The sequence below is a fragment of the Miniopterus schreibersii genome (genome assembly GCF_964146895.1).
Source record: "Miniopterus schreibersii genome assembly, chromosome: 14".
NCBI lineage: Eukaryota > Metazoa > Chordata > Mammalia > Chiroptera > Miniopteridae > Miniopterus > Miniopterus schreibersii.
This window is the reverse complement of record NC_138114.1, coordinates 53,297,555-53,319,488: the sequence shown is the minus strand read 5'-3', so window position 1 is coordinate 53,319,488 and position 21,934 is coordinate 53,297,555. Positions and strand designations below refer to the sequence as shown.

The following is a 21,934-nucleotide window of genomic DNA, read 5'->3' as shown; positions in this document are numbered from 1 at the left end:
TCGCCCCTAATAACTTTATTAAAGATGGATTTTAAAGCAGCTCGCAGGAGAGTCGAAAGGAGGCATCTGTTTCCCAGCAGCTTCATTAAATCAAAAGTGCTGAAAATAATATTCAAACATTACTTGAGATTTTGCTTTTATTTGCAAATGTTTGGAAAAGCCGTGTTTTCGTGACCCTAATTGAGTCATGCAGTCATTAAAAATAGGAAGGTTGGGGTTATCAGAATGCTGCCTTCTGTTTTTGTTTGTCGGTTTGTTTGGTTTGGGTTTTTCCTGAGATGCCATGTGGGTGGAGCAGGGTTTGGGCCTTGGGAATCCCCGGGACTTGCTGGTGGTTCCCCCCTTGATGTGCAGTAAGCACGTCTCGGTTCCTGAAATCGCTTGCGAAGGCTGGTTATTAAGGGCCAGGCAGCTCCCGCTCTGCTGTGCCAGGGCTGAGGCAGGACGGTGCTGACCTGCACCTCCCTCGTGGCCTGGAGTCAGGCGCAGGCTGCATGGGCCTCTTGTGGATTTACAGCTGTCCCCATGGTCACGAGTGAGACCAGCCCCTTCCTCAGAGGCACAGCTCAGCTGGGTCACTCCCCAAAGCAGCCGTCAGGTTGAGCATCCCTGCCGAGCATCCAAGATGAATGCACACAGACTCACGTCAACCCGCTGGGATGGGCACGTGTCTCTTTTTGAAATGAAAGACCAGACTCGCTCATTTCCCCGGCTGGTGTCAGGCAGGACCTTTGTGGCCAGGGGTGGTGCTCCCGGAGCCATGAGCGGCGCTTCCAGATGCTCGGTGCTGCTGGCAGGCCAGGCATCTGCAGGGGACACACAGGAGCAACCTTCAAGGACAGTGCTGCCATGTGGAAGGGCATCTTTTGAGAGCAGGCTTCATGCTCGGTTTAAACAACTCGAGCTGTGCCTCTCCCCCCTTCTGGGCTCGGGGAAACTGTAGAAGTCCGGAAGCCCGGGCTCCATCCTAGAGGAAATTGGGGCTCGGGTGGGGCTCAGCGTCTGCCCCGAGGGCTTGATGCTCAGCCGGGGCGGCACCCCCTGCACTGCAGGGTCTCCGCGCGCCCTCAGCCTCGCTGCATGGCTTCTTCGTATGTTAGGCACCTGCTGCGTTGGAAAGGATGTTTTTTCGTGGCTGCACCTCAACCCCAGGCAGACACGGCAGGGCCAGACCCCACCCAGGAAGCAGGTTCTGCCTGACCAACGTCAGGGGCCTCTCTAGGGGATAATTCTCATGGCCGGCAACTGTCACCTGCCGAAGTGCAGGTCACGCAGTACCTGTGACCTAAACCCATGGTCTGCACTTTAGTCCAGCAGGTCGCTTCTTTGGTGTCAGGTATCTGCCCAATTCAGAGTTTCATCAGACCGACAAAAGGCACCAAAATGATTAGATTGCGTTTCGCACATTTTTGAAAGCGCCATTCCCATCAGAGTGCCCTCAGTATCAAGGGTGGCTGTGGCCCGACCTTCAGGCAGCACCCCCATGCTTGCCTTCCACCCAGACAGACGTGCCCTGCCTGCCTCGGCCGCCCCCACGCGGGACTCGGGAAGCAGAAGGGTTTCCGTGGGCGTCTCCACGGCTGGCCCCGGGGAAGCTGCCATCCGCAGGGTGACTCGCGCAGATATGAAAACGTCCCGGCCACTTCACGGTCTCACCTGCGCACTGTCCCTTTGGCAATAACTGGCGGGAAGTGGATGCCTGGCTCGTACCTGGGTACAGGCCCAGCTGTCAGCAAAACGAACTGTGTGTGGGTGCAGCCGGAGAGCAGGCCTGGGGAGCACGCTCCCGCCCCTCCTGGAGCACCCCTCGAGGCCACAGCCGCCTGCTCTCGACAGCAACCAAATGCAGGCCGTGCCGTGATTCATCTCGACAAGATGTCTTGGATTTGTTCACGTGCAATTCAGTTGTGTGCTTATTACCCTTCTTATAAATCTGCTCGTTGCGGCTGCTGTTCCGTTATATTAGGAAAATCTGTTTCTAATCAGTGCGTTGATTTAATTATCAGTTATTAAGAGGAAGCCTCTTAGCTTGATTGCACTGAGGAGTGTCGAGCTCTCTGTCCGAGTGGGAGGGTGGGGTGGGAGCAGAGCTGGGGAAGGAGGCGGGAGCGTTTCCTGCACCCACCCCCGACAGCAGGGACTCGAGGGTCCCGGTGCTGGGGAATGAAGTGTTTCTCGGTGACGCTTTTAAAGGTCAGCTGCGTCTCCACGCTCGAGCGGGAAGTGTTGGCGTGGAGATTGGGTGACAGCAGTGTCAGCAGAGAGAGATTATTTTTAGTTTTAAGTGAGAATAAATTTGGTCTTCCTTTCCAAAGGAGACTATCCTTCAGGACCACAGATCACAAAGAATTAGGTTTTCACGTTTTGGAGCAGGGCTCTCAATTGCCTATAAAGCCCATATTCTTAGCTAAAAAATAAAACCTTTGCACTGTGACCTGACCTGTGGCTAACAGATCCAGTTACATCTCAACAAATTCAAAACTCGGCTCTCCTCCCAAACTCAGGTGGACGAACAAAGCTTCAGGCGAAGTCCTAGAGGGGCCGTGGGGTGGTGAGCACTGCCCCAGACCTGTCCAATTTATTTATTTTTATTTAGTTTTAATTTTCACCCAAGGACATTGTTTCCAGTGCTTTTCAGAAAGTGGAGAGCGGAAGGGAGAGAGAGAGAAACATCGATGTGAGAGAGACGCACCGATTGGTTGCCTCCTGTACTTGCCCCAACCCGGCCAGGAATCGAGCCTGCAACTGAGGTGCGTGCCCTTGGCCGGAACTGAATCGGACCCGGGACCCTTCAGTCCGAGGGCCGACGCTCTAACCACTGAGCCAAACCAGACGGGGCAAGACGTGTCCAGTTTAAAACGCGAATGATGTTAATGTAAACATTTTGGTCTTTGGGGGCAACAAGCCCGCTGATGAGTTTCATCCGCCAACCCAGCGTGGGCACAAAAGCGGAGTCACAGCCACAGTGCCCCCCTCAGCCCAGCGCGCCCCCCTCTCCCTGGACCGTGACTCGGGAAATGAGGACCATCCGCCTCTTTGTTTTTCAGATTCCGTTTCTGGCCGAAGGGATCCGGATTCACGGGGAGAAGATCACAGAAGCGCTGAGGCCCTTTCACGAGAGAATGGAGGCCTGTTTCAAGCAGCTGCGGGAGAAAGTGGAGAAGCAATACGGCGTGCGGGCCATGGTGCGTGGGCCCGGCGCGGGGGGCACCGTGTCCAGCAGTGACAGGCTTCCGGGCAGAGTGACTAAGACGTGTGCAGGTGCCTGCTTAGGAAGTAGGGGTGTCGGGGACCTCAGCCCCCTTCATCCAGCAAACCAGCCCCCTCCTTTCAATAGCTGGAAATGTCAGGGGCGAGTAAACGTCCACCAATCGGCTTCATCGCCGACCACCCTAGTGCGGTGGAGCAACAGAGAAACCTCACACGGCACATACGAAGAATTAACAAGTGACACACAGGGCAACGGCCATCACAGTGTCCCAAAGCAGAGGGGAGCCTGTGCCCAGCCCAAGGTCAAAGTCACTGAGGGGAGGAGTGATGGATTACTGAGGTCTGAGATTGTCAGCGAGGACTTACCTACTGGAGGAAGGGGTCACTGCTTAGCCCAGCAGGGTGAGTTGGGATGGTCAGGAGGCGGGAAGATGCTGCCTGGGGAGAGGACTCACTCAACAAAAGCCGGGAGGCAGGATGAGTGGCCGCCAGAGGGCCGAGCAGACGCAGACGCACCTTCCTTGGGCAGGGAGAAGTTGGCGGAGTTGGAAGGAGCCAAGAGCCTGGGACACCCATCTGGGGCAGGAGGCTCCGCTCCAGGGAGAAGGGCAGAACTGGGCTTCTGCTAAGAGTTTGTGGAAGGTTTCTGAGCAGGGGCTGTGGTCAGGAGCCACATAGCAGAGCACCTTGGGACTTTTAATGATGCGGAACCTGGTGGTTTTAAGCCTGACCTCAGGCTTGGAACAGCCTTTGGATGCTGGGCCTCAGTGGCTTGGGGCGGGCCCAGATCATTCCTCCAAGCACCACTGTGGCTTAGGTTCCAAGCAGTGCCCTCTGATTTCTTCAGCCACGGGCACCCTCAGGCTTGCTGGGCCCTCACCTTCGTTTTTCCAGTCCTGGCGGCTGTAAGGAGCCACCGTGCCCTGGATAAGGAGCCTGGCCCCTGATGCTGAGGGAGTGAGGAGCCAAGGGGAGCTTGTGCTTCAGGCTGTAGTAACAACACAGTAAGGACAAGGGCAGCTGCCAAGTCCCACCGGCTTCACCCGCATCCTTCATGTCATCCTCACGGCCTCTCACGGTCGGACAATTATTCGCTGCGTGCTCAGGAGGAAGCGAGCTCAGCGTGAGTCTGTATTTTATGCGGAGTCACAGCCTTGTTAGAGCCAGAACTCTAGCCCTGTTCTAAGGCACACCTGTCAGGGCTGGGGGAGACCTGCTGCTTCAGATGAAAAAATAAAGTCCTGATCCTCAATTTCTAAAGGCACAAAACAGGCTCCCAGGGCTCAGCCAGCAGGCTGGGTCAGAGGACACTTCACAGAGTCAGCCTCGGATTGTTTCTGAAAGTCCACAAGAGCGTATTGCAGACTCTGAGTCTCTAGGTTCTGTGTGAGGAGCATTTTCACAATTTGGACGAGTCTGCAAATAACCGTTTGCTATTCAGTTTACTCATAAAGGCCAGTTAATGACAACGGGCATCTCTGGGGATATATGGAACGTCACCACCGTGGGTGCTAAACCCAAGCCGAGGCCGACCCGCCCTGCTGCCGGAGCCCAGCGGCATATTGCTCTGAACCAGGGGCCGGCAGACTGTGGCCGCCACCTGGCTTTGTAAATAAAGTTTTATTGGCAAGCAGTCGTGATCACTTATTTCCATGTTGTCTGTGGCTGTTTTCATGCTACAGCAGCGGAGCTGAGCAGAGCCAAAAATACCCGTGACCTGGCCCTCTGCAGAAAGCCTAACCTGCCCCTGCTCTAAACTGCTCATTTCTCACGAAAGGGACAGTGCGCAGGTCAAACTGTATTCAGTGTGCAAAGCGCACGTTTAAGAAGCAGGCCCACTTTCCAGATGTGGAAGCGGTGGTTACGCAGCCTGTAATCAGCCAGGGTCCCCAGCAGGTCGGCGTGGGGTTGGGGCAGAGCCACACCGAGAGGAGGTGCCCTCCAGGGGTGGGAATTCCACAGCCTCAGGCAAAAGAAAGGAGCTTCTGCAGCAGCTTCAGCCCCAGATGTGCCAACATCTGGCTCAGGTGCAGGTACAATAGCGTTTCCTTGCTAATTAGAGGTTGACACATGGAATATTTCAGATACACATTTTTTGGTAACAACAATATATCCAAGAGAGGGTGGGAAACTCCGCCCAGACCCACTCTTCTTGAGAATGAAATGCGTCACTAGTCCGCCACCTGGCGGGGAGGAGCTCGAGCAGCTGCAGCTGTGGCTTCCCCGAGTCCACTGTCCCCAGCACCGCAGGGGAGGAAACCACCCCTAACTGAGCAGGGGCATCGCATTTAGTCGACAGAAGTTCAGTTCTGTCATGTCCATGATTTGCATGGTTTGTCAACATGCAGTTGTATATCTCACGATCTTGCAGATTCTTTAATCTCATTTTAGGTGTTATTCTAAAAATTGAAAAATTGAGTTTTCTGGTCAGTATTTCCTGCTTTGAGTTTACAAGAGGCTGATGGATTGTGGTCTTGGTAAAAAAAAAAAAAAAAATTATATATATAAAATTTTATAAAACCAAATCATCATCATTTTCATCTTTGACTCCAAACAGGTACATGTACTGTCTGTAAAAGTGTTGACAATGTTGGTCTAGACTCCAGGCTGCTAAGACCACATGGTCCCAAGAGCCTGGCCACGCCCAACCAGAAATCTTTTGGTGCAAACATCCAACCAGCCCCTCTCTGTCTGTCCCTCCCTCTCTCTCCCCTGCAGCCCTCCAGCCTGGACGACAGACGAGGCAGCCGTCCCCGGTCCATGGTGCGATCCTTCACGATGCCTTCTTCGTCCCGGCCTGTGTCGGTGGCCTCTGTCTCTTCCCTGTCCTCAGACAGCACCCCTTCCAGGCCAGGCTCTGATGGGTGAGTGACAATCAGCAGTAGGGACAGAGCTCAGAGGGGCCTGAGAGGAGCCACCCAGGGCCCTGGATTGGTTTTATCACAACTGAGAGGATTTTTTAAAAATCAAAACTGTCTTTGGAACTGAGACCCTCCGAGACTTTATAAACGTAGATCCCAGGAAGACTTTCAGGGTCTTGTGAGTTTCTGAGAAAGAAGTTCTCACTTCGGGTACCACTTGGGGTAAGGTTTTCATAAAAAAAAAGTATTTTTTTATAATTAACCCACACCCGAGGATATTTTTTCCATTAACTTTTTTTAGAGAGAGTGGAAGGAAGGGAGAGAGGGAAACATTGATGTGAGAGAGACACATCAATTGATTGCCTCCCACGTGCACCCCAATTGGGGCCAGGGATCGAACCCACGACCCTTTGGTGCCTGGGCCGACGCTCTAACCACTGAGCCACACCGGCCAGGGCAAAGGTTTCCTTCCAGTTGTAACACCTCCCGTGAGTGTTTGGTCCTGCTCAGCGTGTCCAGGAAGACACGTGGTCGTCCCCTGCCGGCTGTGTGCGTGGACTCCCCACCTCTGGCTCACTTCCAGGTGTCGCACCAGGACGGTACTGTCACAGGCCGTCAGGCTTCCTTGAGGACCGTCTCATCCAAGAGACCCCTCTGCAGAGCCGCTTTTGCTCTTGAGCCCCAGGAAGACAAAGCCCCCAAGAAGGGACAAAAACCTAACAGGCCGGTCAGCATTCGGGCCCTCACTGGGTCTCTCGCGTTAACTCGGAGTGTTGTTCAGAGAGCCTCTGTGTTGATATATTTTGTGCTTTTGAGTGGCGAATGTGTAGAGTTTGTTCTTATACAAACAGAAAAATGTTGCATGCAATTTAAACGTCAGAGAAGAGCTTCCCATGGCTTTATCGTCGAGTGTGCCCAGTCCTGTGCCTGTCCAGCCCCATTTGGCTGACTGTCACCCTGTCGACCCACAGGCCCAGCCCCTGCCACACGCAGACACAAACTTTCACATCGCCCGAGGGCCGCTCAACTCCGAGCGCCCTTTCTTGCCTGCGAAGGATGTGCCCAATGGAGAACTGAAAACTACACCCACATTTTTTCCCTAACAGTAATTTTTACCCGTGTCTGCTATTTATAAGGCCAAGTCCATATGGAAATCCTCCATTCAGAGGTATTTAAATCATGTGTGCTTGTCACTTGGAACAAGATTGCTGAAGAAATTGAATTCAGCTTCTCCCCCAGAAATGCTTAGCTAGTTATCAGAAGGTTTTATGTTTCCAAGAGCGCGGCGATGGGGGTGGAAATTGCTCTGGAGGCTTCGGTTAGAAGTGCGCTGTGTTGCACGTGGGAATAGAGGAGCCCGGCCAGTCATACCTTCTCCCTGGGGGCCTGGGCTGAACCTTGAGCTAGAGGCGTCTTGCATGGAGTCCAGATTTTTGTTCCTTCTTGGGGTTTCCTCCCTTAGTTGTGTAACTAAGCAGAGTTAATTAGGCTCTGGTCTCAAACGGCACAGGCTACCTGCAGGATAAAGTATATCCTGCCAGCAGTGGCTTCCGGCAGGTAAAAAATTTAAAACTGAACCTGTCTTTCTGTGGGTTCTTTCTGCGCATCTGTGACCCAGCACCCGTCTTCCTCGGAGCTGGCAACGTCCACTAATTCTTTTTTCCTACCTTAGTTGTCTCACGTTCTGGAAGAAAATAATTAAATTTTGATTATTGCTTATACTATATTAGACATACTATCTAACTCATAATGAATGTGGATTGGCTGGTTACTGTGTATCCAGGGGAAAAACCTTGAAGTTTTTATTATGGAAAAGTTTCAGTGATATACAAAGTGGACAGACCTTTACAACGGGGCCCCAAGCCCATGAGTTAGTAATTATCCACCCGCAGCCAATCTCACTTCAGTCTGTACCCCGCTCTCTCCCTCCCCCACATTATTTTGAAGCAAATCTCAAACTTCATGTCTTTTCACACATAAGTATTTCAATGTGAATCTCTAAAAGGTAAGGAGTTAAAAAAAACCAAAACACACCATTTATCACACATAAAAAATTAGCCGTGTAATTCATATTATCATCACATATTGGTGCTAATTTCTAATTGTGCTATAAATGTCATATTTTTTAATTTGTTTGCAATTGATCCAAATAAGAGTCTCACTTTGCAGTTGATTGATGTATCTTTTTAATTCTCTTTGAATCAATAGGTTTCTCCTTCCACCTTTTTTCTTTTTCTTGTCATTTATTTCTTGAAAAGTCTACGTTGCTTATCCCGTAGCCTAGATTTTGCTGGTTGTGTGCCCTGCGGTGTGATTAACGTGGGTCCCTGTCCCGCATGTTCCCAGCAGATGGGTAGTTACACCTAAGGCTCGATCAGGTCCAGGTTTGATTTGGGGACAGGACAGCTTCATAGGTTCTTCCACTCAGAGGGGCATCGTGTCTCCCGGTGTCTAGTTCAGTGATGTTGATAATGGACACCCACGTTCAGTACCACAGCCGTTTAAATAGCACATGACTTCCCGACAAATCCTGCTGCACCTCACTGGGGGAAAAAGTGGGAAAGTGGGAGACACGGCCCTTGCTTTTGGCAGTCTCGATCCTCAGGGCATTTGCAGTGTGGTTTTGCAAACGACCCATCTAAAGGTGGCTTTCCATGTGACCTCACGACCCCGCTAAAGGTGGGTTTCCATGTGACCTAATGACCCCACTAAGGGTGGGTTTCCATGTGACCTGACGACCCCGCTAAGGGTGGGTTTCCATGTCGCCTCTCCCATACTGGAAAGGTCACAGGAGCGGCCTCTGGTCAGAGCAGTGGATTGGTTCCAAGCGCTCTGTTCACAAATAAGGTTACCAGAAGCCTGGGCGGGGTGAGGTGTGACGGCCTTTCCAGGTTTCCTTGCCTTGCGGTCGGCCTCCCCTGGAGGAGGCCAGCGCCTTCCCTGGTGGTCCAGGAGTCGGGCGGGCAGGTCACTGTGAGGCTGGGAGGTCTCCGGGCAGGCGCCGGCCGGCTCCCGGTACCGACAGCTCGAATGGGGGGGACCGGGGTTTGCTTGCCACCAGGCTTGGGGCTGACTGCAGGGCACTGGGCGGGGAGCTCTGTGCATGCTCCTGGCTCCCTATTTTGTTTCTTTCAATCGTGTGGAAATGGTGTGTCGCCCACAGTGTACAAGACATTTATCAGAAATCACAATATGGGCTATTTCTCTTCTGTGACTGTATGACCATAACTCCTTTTAAGAGACCACATCTCTTGTGAAATACCATTTTCATGGGCTATGTTTTAAAAATATAAGATCCTAATAATAACAATACCTCACGTGTGAGTTAGCCTGCAAGGTTTTAGAGCCATTTTCGTACTTTATGCACGTTGGCCCTGTACCCTGCTGCCTTCCTGCTGTGGGGAGTGAGATTCCAGTCCCATTGGACCCGGTTCTCCCCTCTCCTGATATGACTGGCTGGGACAGAAACAGGATGCCCCCCCAGTCTTCATTAAAATAGGTCACAATTATGTGTAGACGTGTGTGTGTGTGCTTAGCTTTGACATGTGCCCTAGAAACTAGTCCAAGATCCATTTACTTGGTAGGTTGACCATTGACACGTTTTAACACCACCTTGTCGTTGATGTCACTAAGCAGAAAGGTGGTGGGGTCCTCCCTTCACCTTGTGACTGGGACACCCAGCCCACAGTTGAGACTTCCCAGCAAGTGGCAGGGCTAGAACCCGGGTCCTCCATCTGGTAGCGCAGCTCTGGGCTGAACACCTGAGGGCATCCCTGTAGCCGCGGGCTGGGCCGTCCGCCCCAGGGCTTTCACACGGCCGCGACCTCACGTCTGCAGTCCTGAGCTACCTGCACGAACCGAGTGGGGGTCCCAATGCCAGAAGTGCCTTTGTATGAGCCCCCCCCCCTTTGCACTGTGTCCCGGATAGTTCAGTACAAGTCTCAAGGTCAGGGCTCGCCTTTGAGATAGACCCACGGACCACCTTCCCTGCAGCCAACGGGCCCGCAGGAGAGTCCGGCTTCCCATTCCCCTCCTCCTGCAGCCGTGGGTTTTCTCCGGTCTGGTGTTTCTGCGGTGCAAACGCCCCCCATCCGTTGAGTCGGTGAACCGCACCTCACCCCAGCCCCCCTCCGCCTCCGTTTGCCGTGACCGCTGCGGTCCCGGGCAGCGCGGGCCTCCCGTGAGCGCCTGCCGTGGCCGCGGGGTGCAGAGCCGCTGCCTGCGAACAGCCCGTGATGTAAACAGCCGCTTCCTCTAGGTTCGCCCTGGAGCCCCTCCTGCCCAAGAAGATGCACTCCAGGTCCCAGGACAAGCTGGACAAAGACGACTCGGAGAAGGAGAGGAAGGACAAGAGGAAGGAGAAGAGGAACAGCCGGCACCAGGAGACGTTTGACAAGGAATTGAAAGCCTCGGACACAGCCCCGCAGCAGAACGAGGCCGTGATCCTCTCGGAAACGGTACGTCCCGGGGGGCCCTCGGCTGCCCCCTGGAGTGTGCGGAGCTGGCTGTGAAATGGTCACGTGAAAATCCAGGTCTCCCTCCACCCTCCCCTCACATAACCCGAAGCTGCAGGGCACCCAGAGGGCACTGGGGCGATTTCCCCTGGCCTCACACCGTCCACCCCGAGGGGTTCAAGCAGGGAGGGCCCCCACATTCTCGTGCATCCTGATGTCTCCGAGGATGAGCAGGAATGCCGTGTTGTCAGAAAACAGTACCCCTGTGCCTGTCCCAGGCTCCGGGCCTGAGCCCGTGGTCCAGCTGGAGCCCCGGAGCCCTTCCCTCGGCTCCGCCGGCCACACCAGGTCCCGTGACGCCACCAGCTTTCAGTTCGGAGGCGGCCCACCTCAGCCCGAGACACACCCTAACTCCGAGCTTTCTGTCCCTCCGTGTAGATAAGTCCCCTGCGGCCCCAGAGGCCGAAGAGCCAGGTGATCAACGTCATCGGAAGTGAAAGGCGCTTCTCTGTGTCCCCGTTGTCACCGACCTCCCAGCAGACGCCCCCTCCGGTCATGCCTCGGGCCAAGCTCAGCTTCAGCCTGCAGTCCAGTGAGTGGGACCTTCTCCGATTTGAACTCAGTGCTCCCCGTGCCTCCCTCCTTGGTCGAAACCCCTAAAGTTAGACCCCCTTCCTCCCCGGCAGCGCACCGCGTTTCCCTGAGCGCCCGACTTCCTGGCACTGTCCCCGGGGCCATCAGCACACCAGGCCGAAGCTCCTTCCCGGGCTGCCTGGTTCCCCGGGTTAAAGCTCGGGCCGCCCAGGCTCTGGGAACCTCCTGTGCACTGGGAGGGGGAGGGCGGGTGCCTCGTGGGTGGCGACTGTGTGTTCAGGGTGATAAGGAAGTTTTGGAAATAGTGGTAACGGCTGCACAGCTATACAAATGTGATCAGTGCCACTGATTTGTACACTTAAAATGGTTAAAATGGCCCTGGCGGGTGCTGCTCAGTGATTAGAGTGTCGGCCCGCACACCGAAGCGTCACGGTTTTGATTCCCGGTCAAGGGCACGAACCTCAGTTGCAGGTCTGACCCCCGGCCCTGGTCGGGGCTCGTGTGGGAGGAACCTGCCGATGTGTCTCTCTCACATCGATGTTTCTCTCTCTCTCCCTCCTCCCTCCCTTCCACTCTCTCTCAAAATCCATGGGGAGAAAAAATATGCTTAGGTGAGGATTTAAAAAAAAAAAAAGTTAAAATGACAAATATTACGTTGTCTGTGTTCTGCTACAATTAAAGCAGCCAACCAGCCCATCCTGGGCAGCGCCTGAGTCACAGGCCGTCTCCCTTCTCCCTCCTTCAGCCGCAGGCTCCGTAGCCCCCGACGTGGCCCTTCTGGGGAGGCGTTTCCCTGACGAAGGATTTTTCCATCCGATGGGTCATCGGGAAAATGGTCACAGAGACCCGTCAGCAAATCTGTCAATTTTCATCTCTTTAACACAAAGGAAAACAGATTATTTCTCAGAGCCTCAACAAGGGCTGAGAATATGCCGTCTTAACAATCCTTCGGCTACCTCTTTTGTTTACTTTACAAATCAACGGCATGTCCCTTGGCTTGTTGGCAGCCACCGAGCCCACTACTGCTAACGACCTCCTTTCATACCCCCGGGGCTTTTCCCGTGGAGAGAGGTCCGGGCGGCGGCCGGTTGTGCCGCTGTTGTTAGACTTCGCGTAGGGGTGCTCCCCAGGTAGTGCCTGCGGAGGGCTGGCACCTAGCCCTGGCTGGGCTTTGAAAAAGGCAGGTGACCCCCAGCTGCTTAAATGCCTTGGAGGTGACGGGACCGGGAGGGATCAGAAGGGTCCCGGGGTGCCGTGGCTGGCTTTACAGTGGATTCTAGCTCTGGTTGGGGTGCCTCCTTCCTGCCCGTCGGAGGGGATCCCGCCCTCTGCCTTGTCTGCCCGCCCTGCTCTCCTCTCTGCCCCGCTGACAGGCATTTCTTGGGATGCCCTGTTTCGGCCTCCCTGCTGCTCAGGAGAGACTGGGGAGCAGCCGCGTGTGCTCACACCCGGCGGGATGTGGGTTTGATTTTAAGTCTATCAGCTTTTCCAGGTTTGGAGCTGAACGGCATGACCGGGGTGGACGTGGCCGAGGTCCCGCCCCCCCTGCCTCTGAAAGGCAGCACGGCAGATTACGGGAACCTGATGGACAGCCAGGACCTGATGGGCTCCCCCCCGCCCCCGCCGCCCCCTCCTCACCACAGGGTAAGTCGGGAGCCTGAAACCTGCGTGTTTAATATCTTCGCCTCCACAGAATCGAACCCCTCCTTCCTGATGTCGGCGTGTTTACTTGGGTTTGATTTGGGGGGGGGGGGGAGGCCACAGTGATCACAGCCACGGCCTGTGTAATCCGTGGCCCTGTCATTATCGCTGCATGGAGACACATGTCCAGATGTGGCCTTGGAGCAAGGACGGGTCACAGGGCCAACCCCATGGCCACGGAGCTCATTCCACTTGCTGTGCTCTTCTTGTGAGAATTTGATTTTGAAAAGTAGCTTTTCTATGGAGCGGTTTGTCTTGCATTTTTAAGAGGCTGGCCTCTGTTAGGCTGCATGGGGACATGCTCCTGTTTGCCACCCTGGCCCCTGGGAAGCCCTTATCCCAGCCATGCCTCCAGGAGCATCACCCTCACACTGTCTACTCCGGGTAGGGACAGGCACTTGCCACTCAGAGAACCTGTAGGATTTGGCTCCCATTTGGGCAAAGCCCCGACCCTGAGGCCACCCACCCTTGGCCATGCCTCTCCAGAACCCCTCCCCATTTAGATTCGGGGTGTTGGCCACCACAAGCTGGAGCCCTTGTCGGCACTGGTTCCCTGAGGCCGGCACCCTCCCGAAACTATTTTAGTCATTAATCTTCTGGGAGGCTCTCACTGCGCAGTGGCCTCGGGGCCTGCCCACTAATGCAAATATTAGCCAAACGTCTCCCAAAGCTTTGTAAACCAGTGCTCTGTAACCTGTTGACAGTTCCAGACACAGCCTTGCGAGATCCGCCACGCTGCCCCCCGGTTCTCCGGGCTGCCGTCATCGGGGCTCCCGGTGGCTCCACGGCGGGGTGCCGTGCAGGGCGCGGGGAAGGACACAGCCCGGAGCTCCCCATGCAGGCTCCTCCCGATTCACTTAGATGAGCCCGTTGTGGAGGGGAAATACCCCGCTCATATCTGTGCATCTGCTCAGCCTCCGCACAGACCAGGCGACGGCAGACGAGCCGAGACGGCGCCTCCCCCCAGGGGTGCAGGGCAGCTCTCCCTCCCTGCCTTGTGCCAGGGCGGGCCCCGCCTGGAGGCCCTGCTCTCCCACCGGAGCATCAGTAACGCGCCGTCTCCCTCGCATTCCTGTCTTCCAGCACCTGCCACCTCCACTGCCCAGCAAAACCCCACCTCCTCCCCCTCCCAAGACCACGCGCAAGCAGACGTCCGTGGACTCCGGGATTGTGCAGTGAGGACAAGCTTTCAGTGAGCCGCAAAGACCAAGCTGTCATCTCTCCCGCCCTGTCCCCTTCTGTGTCTGGCATTTACCTCATTGGACCTGTGATGTCTGACATTTAGGGCAACTGCTTTTCCCTAAAAGGAATTCGTTCCCAGCCTTGGAGTGCGTGGCCTTTAGTGTCGGGGAGCCCGGTGGATGCGGGTCTGGGACGTCCTGGTGCGTTTATCAACGTCGGGGGCTTCCGAGCGTGTCCCTGAGAGAGCCTGAATCTTGCCCAGAGCCCTTTCTTTTTGTGCCAAATGACACACTAGCCAAGAGCGAGGTTGAGCTGAGCCGAAGGCAGCAGCAGGATGGTCCCCCCTGAGAACCGAGCGGTACCTGAGCGCCCCGAGCCCCACCTCAGCCAAACCCCGGCTTCCACGCGGGCATCTCATCAGACCCCCGCGGCTCGTGGCGGGGCCTTGTGTTGGTTGAATGTATGTATCTGACATCACCCCTCCGGGAAGTTCCTGGTCTCCTTCGGGATCAATTAAAATAGGATATTCCTCAGCTACTGAACAGTTACTAATTTATGGAGTGGAAACACCGTTAAAAATACTGGATCAAGGGAAAAATAACTGCGTATAGGAAGATGAGTTTCCTTCTCTGTAAGTAAAGGATCCAGGAACCACGAGAGATGGTTTTACCTGGGTGGATTCTTCCGGTCCTCTGTACAGAAGTTTGTATATATGATGGTTCCTAGGCCTCGTGTTAATTTTCGTGGTCCTTCCATTTACTGTAATAGGTGTCCACACTGAGTCGCAAATATGTGTTCTTCATTTTTAATGGCTGGAAATGTAAAAAATAAAAATCCAAATAAAGTTCTGTCATCGTTGTTCTCAAAGCTCCAAAGTCCTGAAAATGTCAGCGAACGATGATTTTTGAAAAACTAACTTTGTATAACCTAATATTTGTATTCTGTCATCTATATTTTTTTATTCACTATAATCATGATACCCGTCTAATAGGTTCAAAAGTTAATCATTGACAAGGAAAAATAAAATTTATTTAAAAAGACTCACGGTGTCTGACATACGGTGTTTTTATCCCTGATGTAAAGCACAGATGCTCCTCTTTGCTTTCCTGAAGGGCTGTGTGACCCCCCCTCAGACAGGTGCACCCCTCCCTCAATATGGGTCCCCTGGCCGCGCCTGCACCTCACTTCTGCCTCCCCACTGCGGGTGTGAGCGGGCTTTGTTTAGTGGGGTCTGTTTTATAACTTGAGGCCCGTCAGACTTGAGAGCTTTCTCTGGATCTTGGGTGGCAAGAAACAAGGCAATAGGGTCACCTTTTCCACGTGAAATGGGTTCCCCTGTGTCCCTTCCAAACAGACCCACCGAGAGCAGGTTCACCGAGTGTCCGGCTAGAGAGTAGGCTTCACGGCTTCTGTGGATTCCCCACTCCTGGGAGTTTTCCGTGAGCCTCCACTTATTGCTTTTAAACCTGTGTGAACAGCTCCCACATGTAGAAAACGGTCCTTCAGCTGCCACCACGTGGATACGCGATGCTGTGGTGCTGTCTCGTCGGGTAGTTTTCTAAATCGCGTGTGTGTTTCAAAGTTGTCCTACTGTGTGCATGGCTTTCTACCCCACTCTTTTCACGTATATGAACTTCTGTGTCATTAAATATTTTGGGTGCCAGGAAGCCCAAAGCTACACTTAGCTCTCGCACGGTCGGATTTCGGCTTTATTTTTCTGCCTTCCAGAACACGTTATGATCTATTACAGATTCATCTCTATGTTAACTCTGCAGTTTCATGGGTACTTTCCTCAGGTTTTTATTAAAAGAAGATGGTATAGAAGCCAGATTTTACCAGCAGAAACATCGTTTCCTTCTTTAAAAACCACCCTTGGTGCTTGAAAATTGCTTCCTAGTATTTAAAGAAATTATTTCTTAATCAATGTTAAGACTGTTCTTTTATGTAAAGATTCGATCTTTTTTATTAGCTTTGGCCCTGATTCTTTCTCCGTATTGGGCTTTGCTTTCATGTTGGCCGAGGCCTTTGTTATGTAATGGGTTTTAGCTTTTGCTTTCTAGTTTTATCTCTAATTACTTTTTAGTAATTACTTGCTTTTTAAAGGCTGTTTGGGGACTTGTACCTTTCTTATTTTTCCAATCTGCCCTTTTCGAATTATTTAAACATCTGTTTAGTCGGTGATGGCTTAGAAAAACGTAGCAGGGAACCTGCTGGGCCAGTACGTCTTTGCTTCCAATAAGCTAAAACCATTGCTCCCTGTGTGTCTGTCACCAGCACAAAAAAGCAGGTGTCCTTCGGTCCTGTGACGACCTCAGTGCTGTGGCTGAAGATGAAACGGGGGAGCAGGGCCCGCATGAAGTGTGACCCCAGCAAGCTCAGTCCCGGCCCTGCAGCCGCCCGCTGCCCTGCGCGCCCCAGGGAGGAGGTGCCCCCTCACGCCCTAGTTTCCGAGCACCGCTTCCTCCTCTCCCTGGTCGCCTTTAGTTTGGCTGCCTGTTGCCACCTGTTTGGCTGTTGCTGTTCCTTCATGTTTATTTTCAGTATTGGGAAGGGCTGATTACCATCTGTTCATCGTTTCTCGTAACTGGGCGTGTCCTTTCCACGGCTACATGCCAGGAGCTGTGCTGGGCACACGGGTAAAGGAGGGAGACCCAGGCCCATCCCCTCAATCTCAGAGTCTGCTGAGGGAGTGGACAGGCCAGCAGCCAAGTCAGATTCAGCTTATTGCAGCCTTGTGTGGTGGGCACCGGGCATGACAGAGCAAGGAAGAGAGGCCTTTAACACAGATGCCTGGAGCATGTGTAGAACTGGGCAGACTGGGGGAGGGAGGGTGGGCTTCAAAGAAGGGAGAGTGATCTAGTAGAAACAGTGCGTGCAACCTCCCAGACACCCGAGGGAGCCTGTGCTCTGAAGGAGCTTCCAGAAGACCAGCAGGATGGTCCCGTGTCGGGGAGCAGGCTGAGGGAGGCCAGGGAGCTGGGCAGCACCCAGGTGGGGACTGCCTGTGCCTCCAGGCCATTGCAGACACCCTGAGCCCTGTCCTGCATGCCCCGGGAGGACCACACGGCCTCCATGTCATGTTCCCCTGTGAATGGAGCCCGGAGGACCATGGTGGAGCATGATAGAGCATGGTAGAGAATGAAGGAGCATGGTGGAGCTTGAAGGAGCATGGTGGAGCATAATGGAACATGATGGAGCATGGTGAAGAATGAAGGAGCATGATGGAGCCTGAAGGAGCATGATGGAACATGATGGGACATGATGGAGCATGGTGGACAATGAACGAGCAGCATTGAACATGAAGGAGCTTGAAGGAGTGTGATGGAACATGATGGAGCATAGTGGAAAATGAAGGAGCAGCATTACACATGAAGGAACATGGTGGAGCATGAAGGAGCATGGTGGGACATATTGGAGTGTAATGGAGCATGATAGAGAATGAAGGAGTATGGTGGAGCATGAAGGAGCATGAAAGAGCATGATGGAGCATGGTGGAGAATGAAGGAGCAGCACTGAACATGGTGGAGCATGATGGAACATGAGGGAACATGATGGAGCATGGTAGAGAATGGTGGAGCATGGTGGGGAATGATGGAGCATGGTGGAGCATGGTAGGGAATGATGGAGCATGGTGGAGCATGGTGGGGAATGATGGAGCATGGTGGGAAATGATGGAGCATGGTGGGGAATGATGGAGCATGGTGGGGCATGGTGGGGAATGATGGAGCATGGTGGGAAATGATGGAGCATGGTGGGGAATGATGGAGCATGGTGGAGCATGGTGGGGAATGATGGAGCATGGTGGAGCATGGTAGGGAATGATGGAGCATGGTGGAGCATGGTGGGGAATGATGGAGCATGGTGGGAAATGATGGAGCATGGTGGGGAATGATGGAGCATGGTGGGAAATGATGGAGCATGGTGGGGAATGATGGAGCATCGTAGGGAATGATGGAGCATCGTAGGGAATGATGGAGCATGGTGGAGCATGGTGGGGAATGACGGAGCATGGTGGGGAATGACGGAGCATGGTGGGGAATGACGGAGCATGGTGGGAATGGTGGAGCATGGTGGGGAATGATGGAGCATGGTGGAGCATGGGGAATGAAGGCCAGTGTGGGTGATATGAGGCCGGGCTGCCATGTATCCAGGTGACCTTGCCGGCCACTCCAGAGCATGTCCTCGAGTGTGATGGCCTGGTCATGTCATGGATCCTGTGCCCCTGGAGGACCCGCCTATGAGGCACCCCAGGCCAGAACGCCCCTCACCCATGGTTTCCTAGTGACCCTCAGCTGCACTTACCGGAAGGGCCTTTGGGCAGTGGTGAAACTCCCTCATCGGCTTTGATAAGCCTTTGGGTGGAGTCACAGACCTGCAGGGGGACCATCTTGCCTTCTGAGGTGCCCCCAATCTCTCACCACATAGACTTGCTGCTCCTTGTAGGCTATTTGGGTGCATGTGATTCCTTCTTAGGACCTTCCTGTGGATTTCATGGTCCAAAAGGTAACTCAGCTCCTTTCTCTTTCTTCCTGAACAACTTAGTCCTAAGGTCGTTATTGGGGACAGAGGAAGGTAAGCATCCACACTGGGGAAGGGGGTCAGGGCGAGATGGGTGTCAGAGCCAAATGCAATAGGAGAGAGGACCAGCTTCCCCTGGGTGAGGGCAGGTGGGAGCACTCTCCCCGAGGAGGACAAGAGGGGAACAGAAGGCATGGCCCCTGGGTCTCTCAAAATTCACTGGGCTTTGGGTTTTTCTTTTCATCATCAGAGCGGGTGAGCAGGGAGAGACAGGTGCCCCCAAGAGGGGCCAACAAGCCAGCCTAAACCCCTCCATCCCCATGTCGCTTGCTCAGGCAGAAGCAGGTGGAATTTTCCCGTTGCTGCCCTGACCTTGAGAGATGACCTTCACCACCCTGGTCAATGCTGGTGGTGTCTTCACCCTCCCTCAGTCACTACAGATCATGTCCACCGCACACAGTACACAGGCTGTGCAAGCACGTCCGTGGAAACCCCCTGGCAGTGACCCCACGGCAACACCGGGAGCACAGAAGCCCCTTGGATGCTTGATCACGGAGCCCTGGCTCCACCGCTGCCGACGCAGAGGCAGCAATTCCAAAGGTAAAAATAATCATTCTGGAAACTGCAATATTTCTGAATTAGCATAAGTTATGCTATTTTAAAATACTTGTTCACAGGTAATTTAGCATTATGAACACTTGCGTTGGAGAGGAGGGCACTTGATATTGAACAAGGAGCTTCCTGCAAAAGGCAGGGTTATTTTTAAGCTCCTACACAATTTTGGTTTCTCCGCAGGGACACAGGTGACATCTGAGGGCTTTCGCTGCCTTGGAGAAGCTATCCCACATTAAAAGTAAGCTTGGGGGTCAAAGCGATGATGATGAAAAAGCATCGGAATCGTCCCGCAGCTCTTCGGGGACATTAGGGAAATGAGGTTCCTTGATAGAAAGGAAACCCTGTTATTTTAGCTTTGGCGTGAAGAGCCCGCCGCTTCCCTGGGCCCGATGGCCTGGCGGGAGGCTCTGTGGGCAGGAGGGGGCCGTGGCTGAAGTCTTCCCTTTGAACGGGCCTTGGATAGGCCGCCCCCGGAGGGAGTGGAGGAATGTGGGGAAGGCTGGACCTGCCGTCCCCGTCCTGGCTGAGAAAAGAGGAGCTTTGCATGGAATTGAGGGTGCATTGGATGGTTTGGGGATCATTCCAGGCCCAGCTCCCGAGGTTTCAAGACCTGGAGCACTGGTGAGGACGGTCTGGAAATGCATTCCCGCGCCGTCCCCCAGGCCGGTGTGGCCACGGGCAGGAAAGAAGACGGGGAGGGAGTGGTGTCCACAACCGCACGGCCCATGATTGCGAAAAGCACACGAGGAATCCCAGGATGTCGTCTCAGGAACGGCCCTTGGAGCCCCCGTGGCTCAAGGCCTTCGTTTTGAGGTTCTGCTCTCATTGGCGAAGGCAGCTGGTTAGTACCCGTAAGGGAACAGGGCCAGTGAAGTCGGACATAAGCCTAATGACTAGGGAGCAGTCAGGCATTAGCCTGACTTTCTAGAAGCTGTAACATTCACAGTCCCCAGGGGACCACCCATCCTCTGCCGAGGAGACTTAACCCCCACCCCCCAGCTGGGCTCCCCGATTAAAATGGACAGAAAACAATGAAAGGGAAATGCCTCTGCTGGGCGCACGCGCCGTAGGAGCCAAGAGGGACCATGAAGGGGAGGGGCCTGTCCTGGGAAAAGGCTCCGATGGGATGAGGGACAGAACCCCAGGAGCCCCAGGGAAGGGGGCGGATGGGGGTCCAGCACCTGCTGGTCTGAAAGGGGGCACCCCTCCCCTAGCCCGAGGTAAACCTAACGAAGGCCCCCCTCGGACAGAGCCCGAGGAGACGGCGGCGAGCCCTGGGGGGACGGAGGTGCCCCGCTGCCCTGCTCTGGTGAGATGGGCTGCGCTTCGCACAGCAGGACGGAGCTGAGCCACTGTTGGGAGGAAGCACCAGGCACCTGGGGCAGTCGCTCGTTTCGGCCCCGGTGAACCCCACCACCCCTCGCCCTGTCCCCGGCAATGCTCTTCTTGCATCCCCGTGGAGGAGCCCCATTTCCACCCGCAGCAGCATCGGACGCGGCCTGCGGGGTGGCAGGCGCAGCGCTGGGCTGAGGCACAGGGTGGCCGTGCCCTTGACCAGCGTCACTCGGCGGGCGGGATAAAGCGAGTCTTTGAGTTTCCTTAAGGCTCCGCAGCTTCCCAAACGGTGTTAGGAGCAACTCAGGACTAAACATCAGCGGCGACTGGGTCGCTTTGTTTTTCTCTACGGCTGACAGAGTCACCTGCGGGCTGCGGCCCTTTCCTAACGCGGCGCTACGCTCCTGTCATCGTGACACCTGTGCCCGTGTTCGCTCCTGAAAGTCACCATCCTGCCAGGAACTTGGGTCGCAGTCATTTCACATCACCTCACGCCAGTAACGGTGTTGAAAGAAAGACTCGTGCATTGACAGCCCTTTCCCGGGCTGGACCTTTGCTGGTGGCAGGGCAGGGCCAGCCCTGGTCTGCACACTGGCCACTTGCGGGGAACAGACACAGCTCGTAATGCAAACAGCCTGCTCCCGAGTAATCTACGCGGAACCCAGGGCCCCAGGTGAACCGATCATTAAGAAAAGTGGATTCAGAGAAACATTTGGATAGAAAAGTAATTGGGACCAACAATCTTGCAGAAATTCACTGAAGTTAAGGAGGAGCGAGGGGCAGCAGGTATGGTTTTAGAAGCCCCTGCAAAACAGCTTGTTAATACCCTCTCCCCATCCTGTCTCTGCCCTCAACCCGAATGACAGCCGTGCCCATCACAGTCTCCCCATCCCCAGTTCCTCTGCGGCCCCCCGGAAAGCTCACGCCCTCCTGTGGCAAATGTTCAACTTGTCTGCCAACATTTCTGCTTGTCGCTCTCCCCCTCTGGAAGGCCTCCTCTTCTAGGCCTCCGTTCTTTGTTCTCAGGGTCCCCTCCACCTCCCCGAGGACCGAAGGCAGGCTGGCAATCGGAAACAAATTCCCATTTGGGGATGGGGACTCCGGGAGGGCTGCGCCCTCACCACTGTGGCTCCTGCACGTGATTGGGACACATGTGGGGCATGAAAATGGCCTGTGCCTCTGAGAGAGGACTGGGTGTCCTCTTACCTCCTGCCAGCACCTCCCCTTCCCGCCCTGGGCCCCCCTCCCCTCCCCTCCACTGGGGGCAGCACCGCAGGACCCTCAGCAGGCTCCCGAGCGCCTGCCGGAGATGAGGCGGCCGGCTCGCTGCTTCTGTGCCTTCGCCCCTCGCGCCACATCCTCAGACCCACCTGCTCCGTGCCCCGGGCGGGGCAGGCTGGACACAGGGAGGGTCCATCCGTGTGCGCTGGAGCTTCCTGCAGAGTGAAGGCCGGGGTTCGGGTT

At 54.6% G+C, this 21,934-nt stretch overlaps 1 protein-coding gene across 4 annotated transcripts in view; it reads left to right on the top strand.

Annotated features, from left to right (window-relative positions):
- Positions 1–15,042, top strand: part of DOCK1 (dedicator of cytokinesis 1) — a 288,043-nt gene extending 273,001 nt beyond the window's left edge. For 2 of the 4 annotated variants that reach the window (XM_081157827.1, XM_081157829.1), the window contains exons 47-52: positions 3,048–3,185; positions 5,929–6,074; positions 10,330–10,528; positions 10,964–11,117; positions 12,612–12,763; positions 13,904–15,042. In XM_081157827.1, the coding sequence (XP_081013953.1) occupies positions 3,048–3,185; positions 5,929–6,074; positions 10,330–10,528; positions 10,964–11,117; positions 12,612–12,763; positions 13,904–13,999 (885 nt within the window). In that variant the 3' untranslated portion in view covers positions 14,000–15,042. Of the gene's footprint in view, positions 1–3,047; positions 3,186–5,928; positions 6,075–10,329; positions 10,529–10,963; positions 11,118–12,602; positions 12,764–13,903 lie in introns of all 4 variants that reach the window. The other 2 variants (XM_081157826.1, XM_081157828.1) reach the window with 1 other exon arrangement.
- Positions 15,043–21,934: the final 6,892 nt, after the last annotated feature.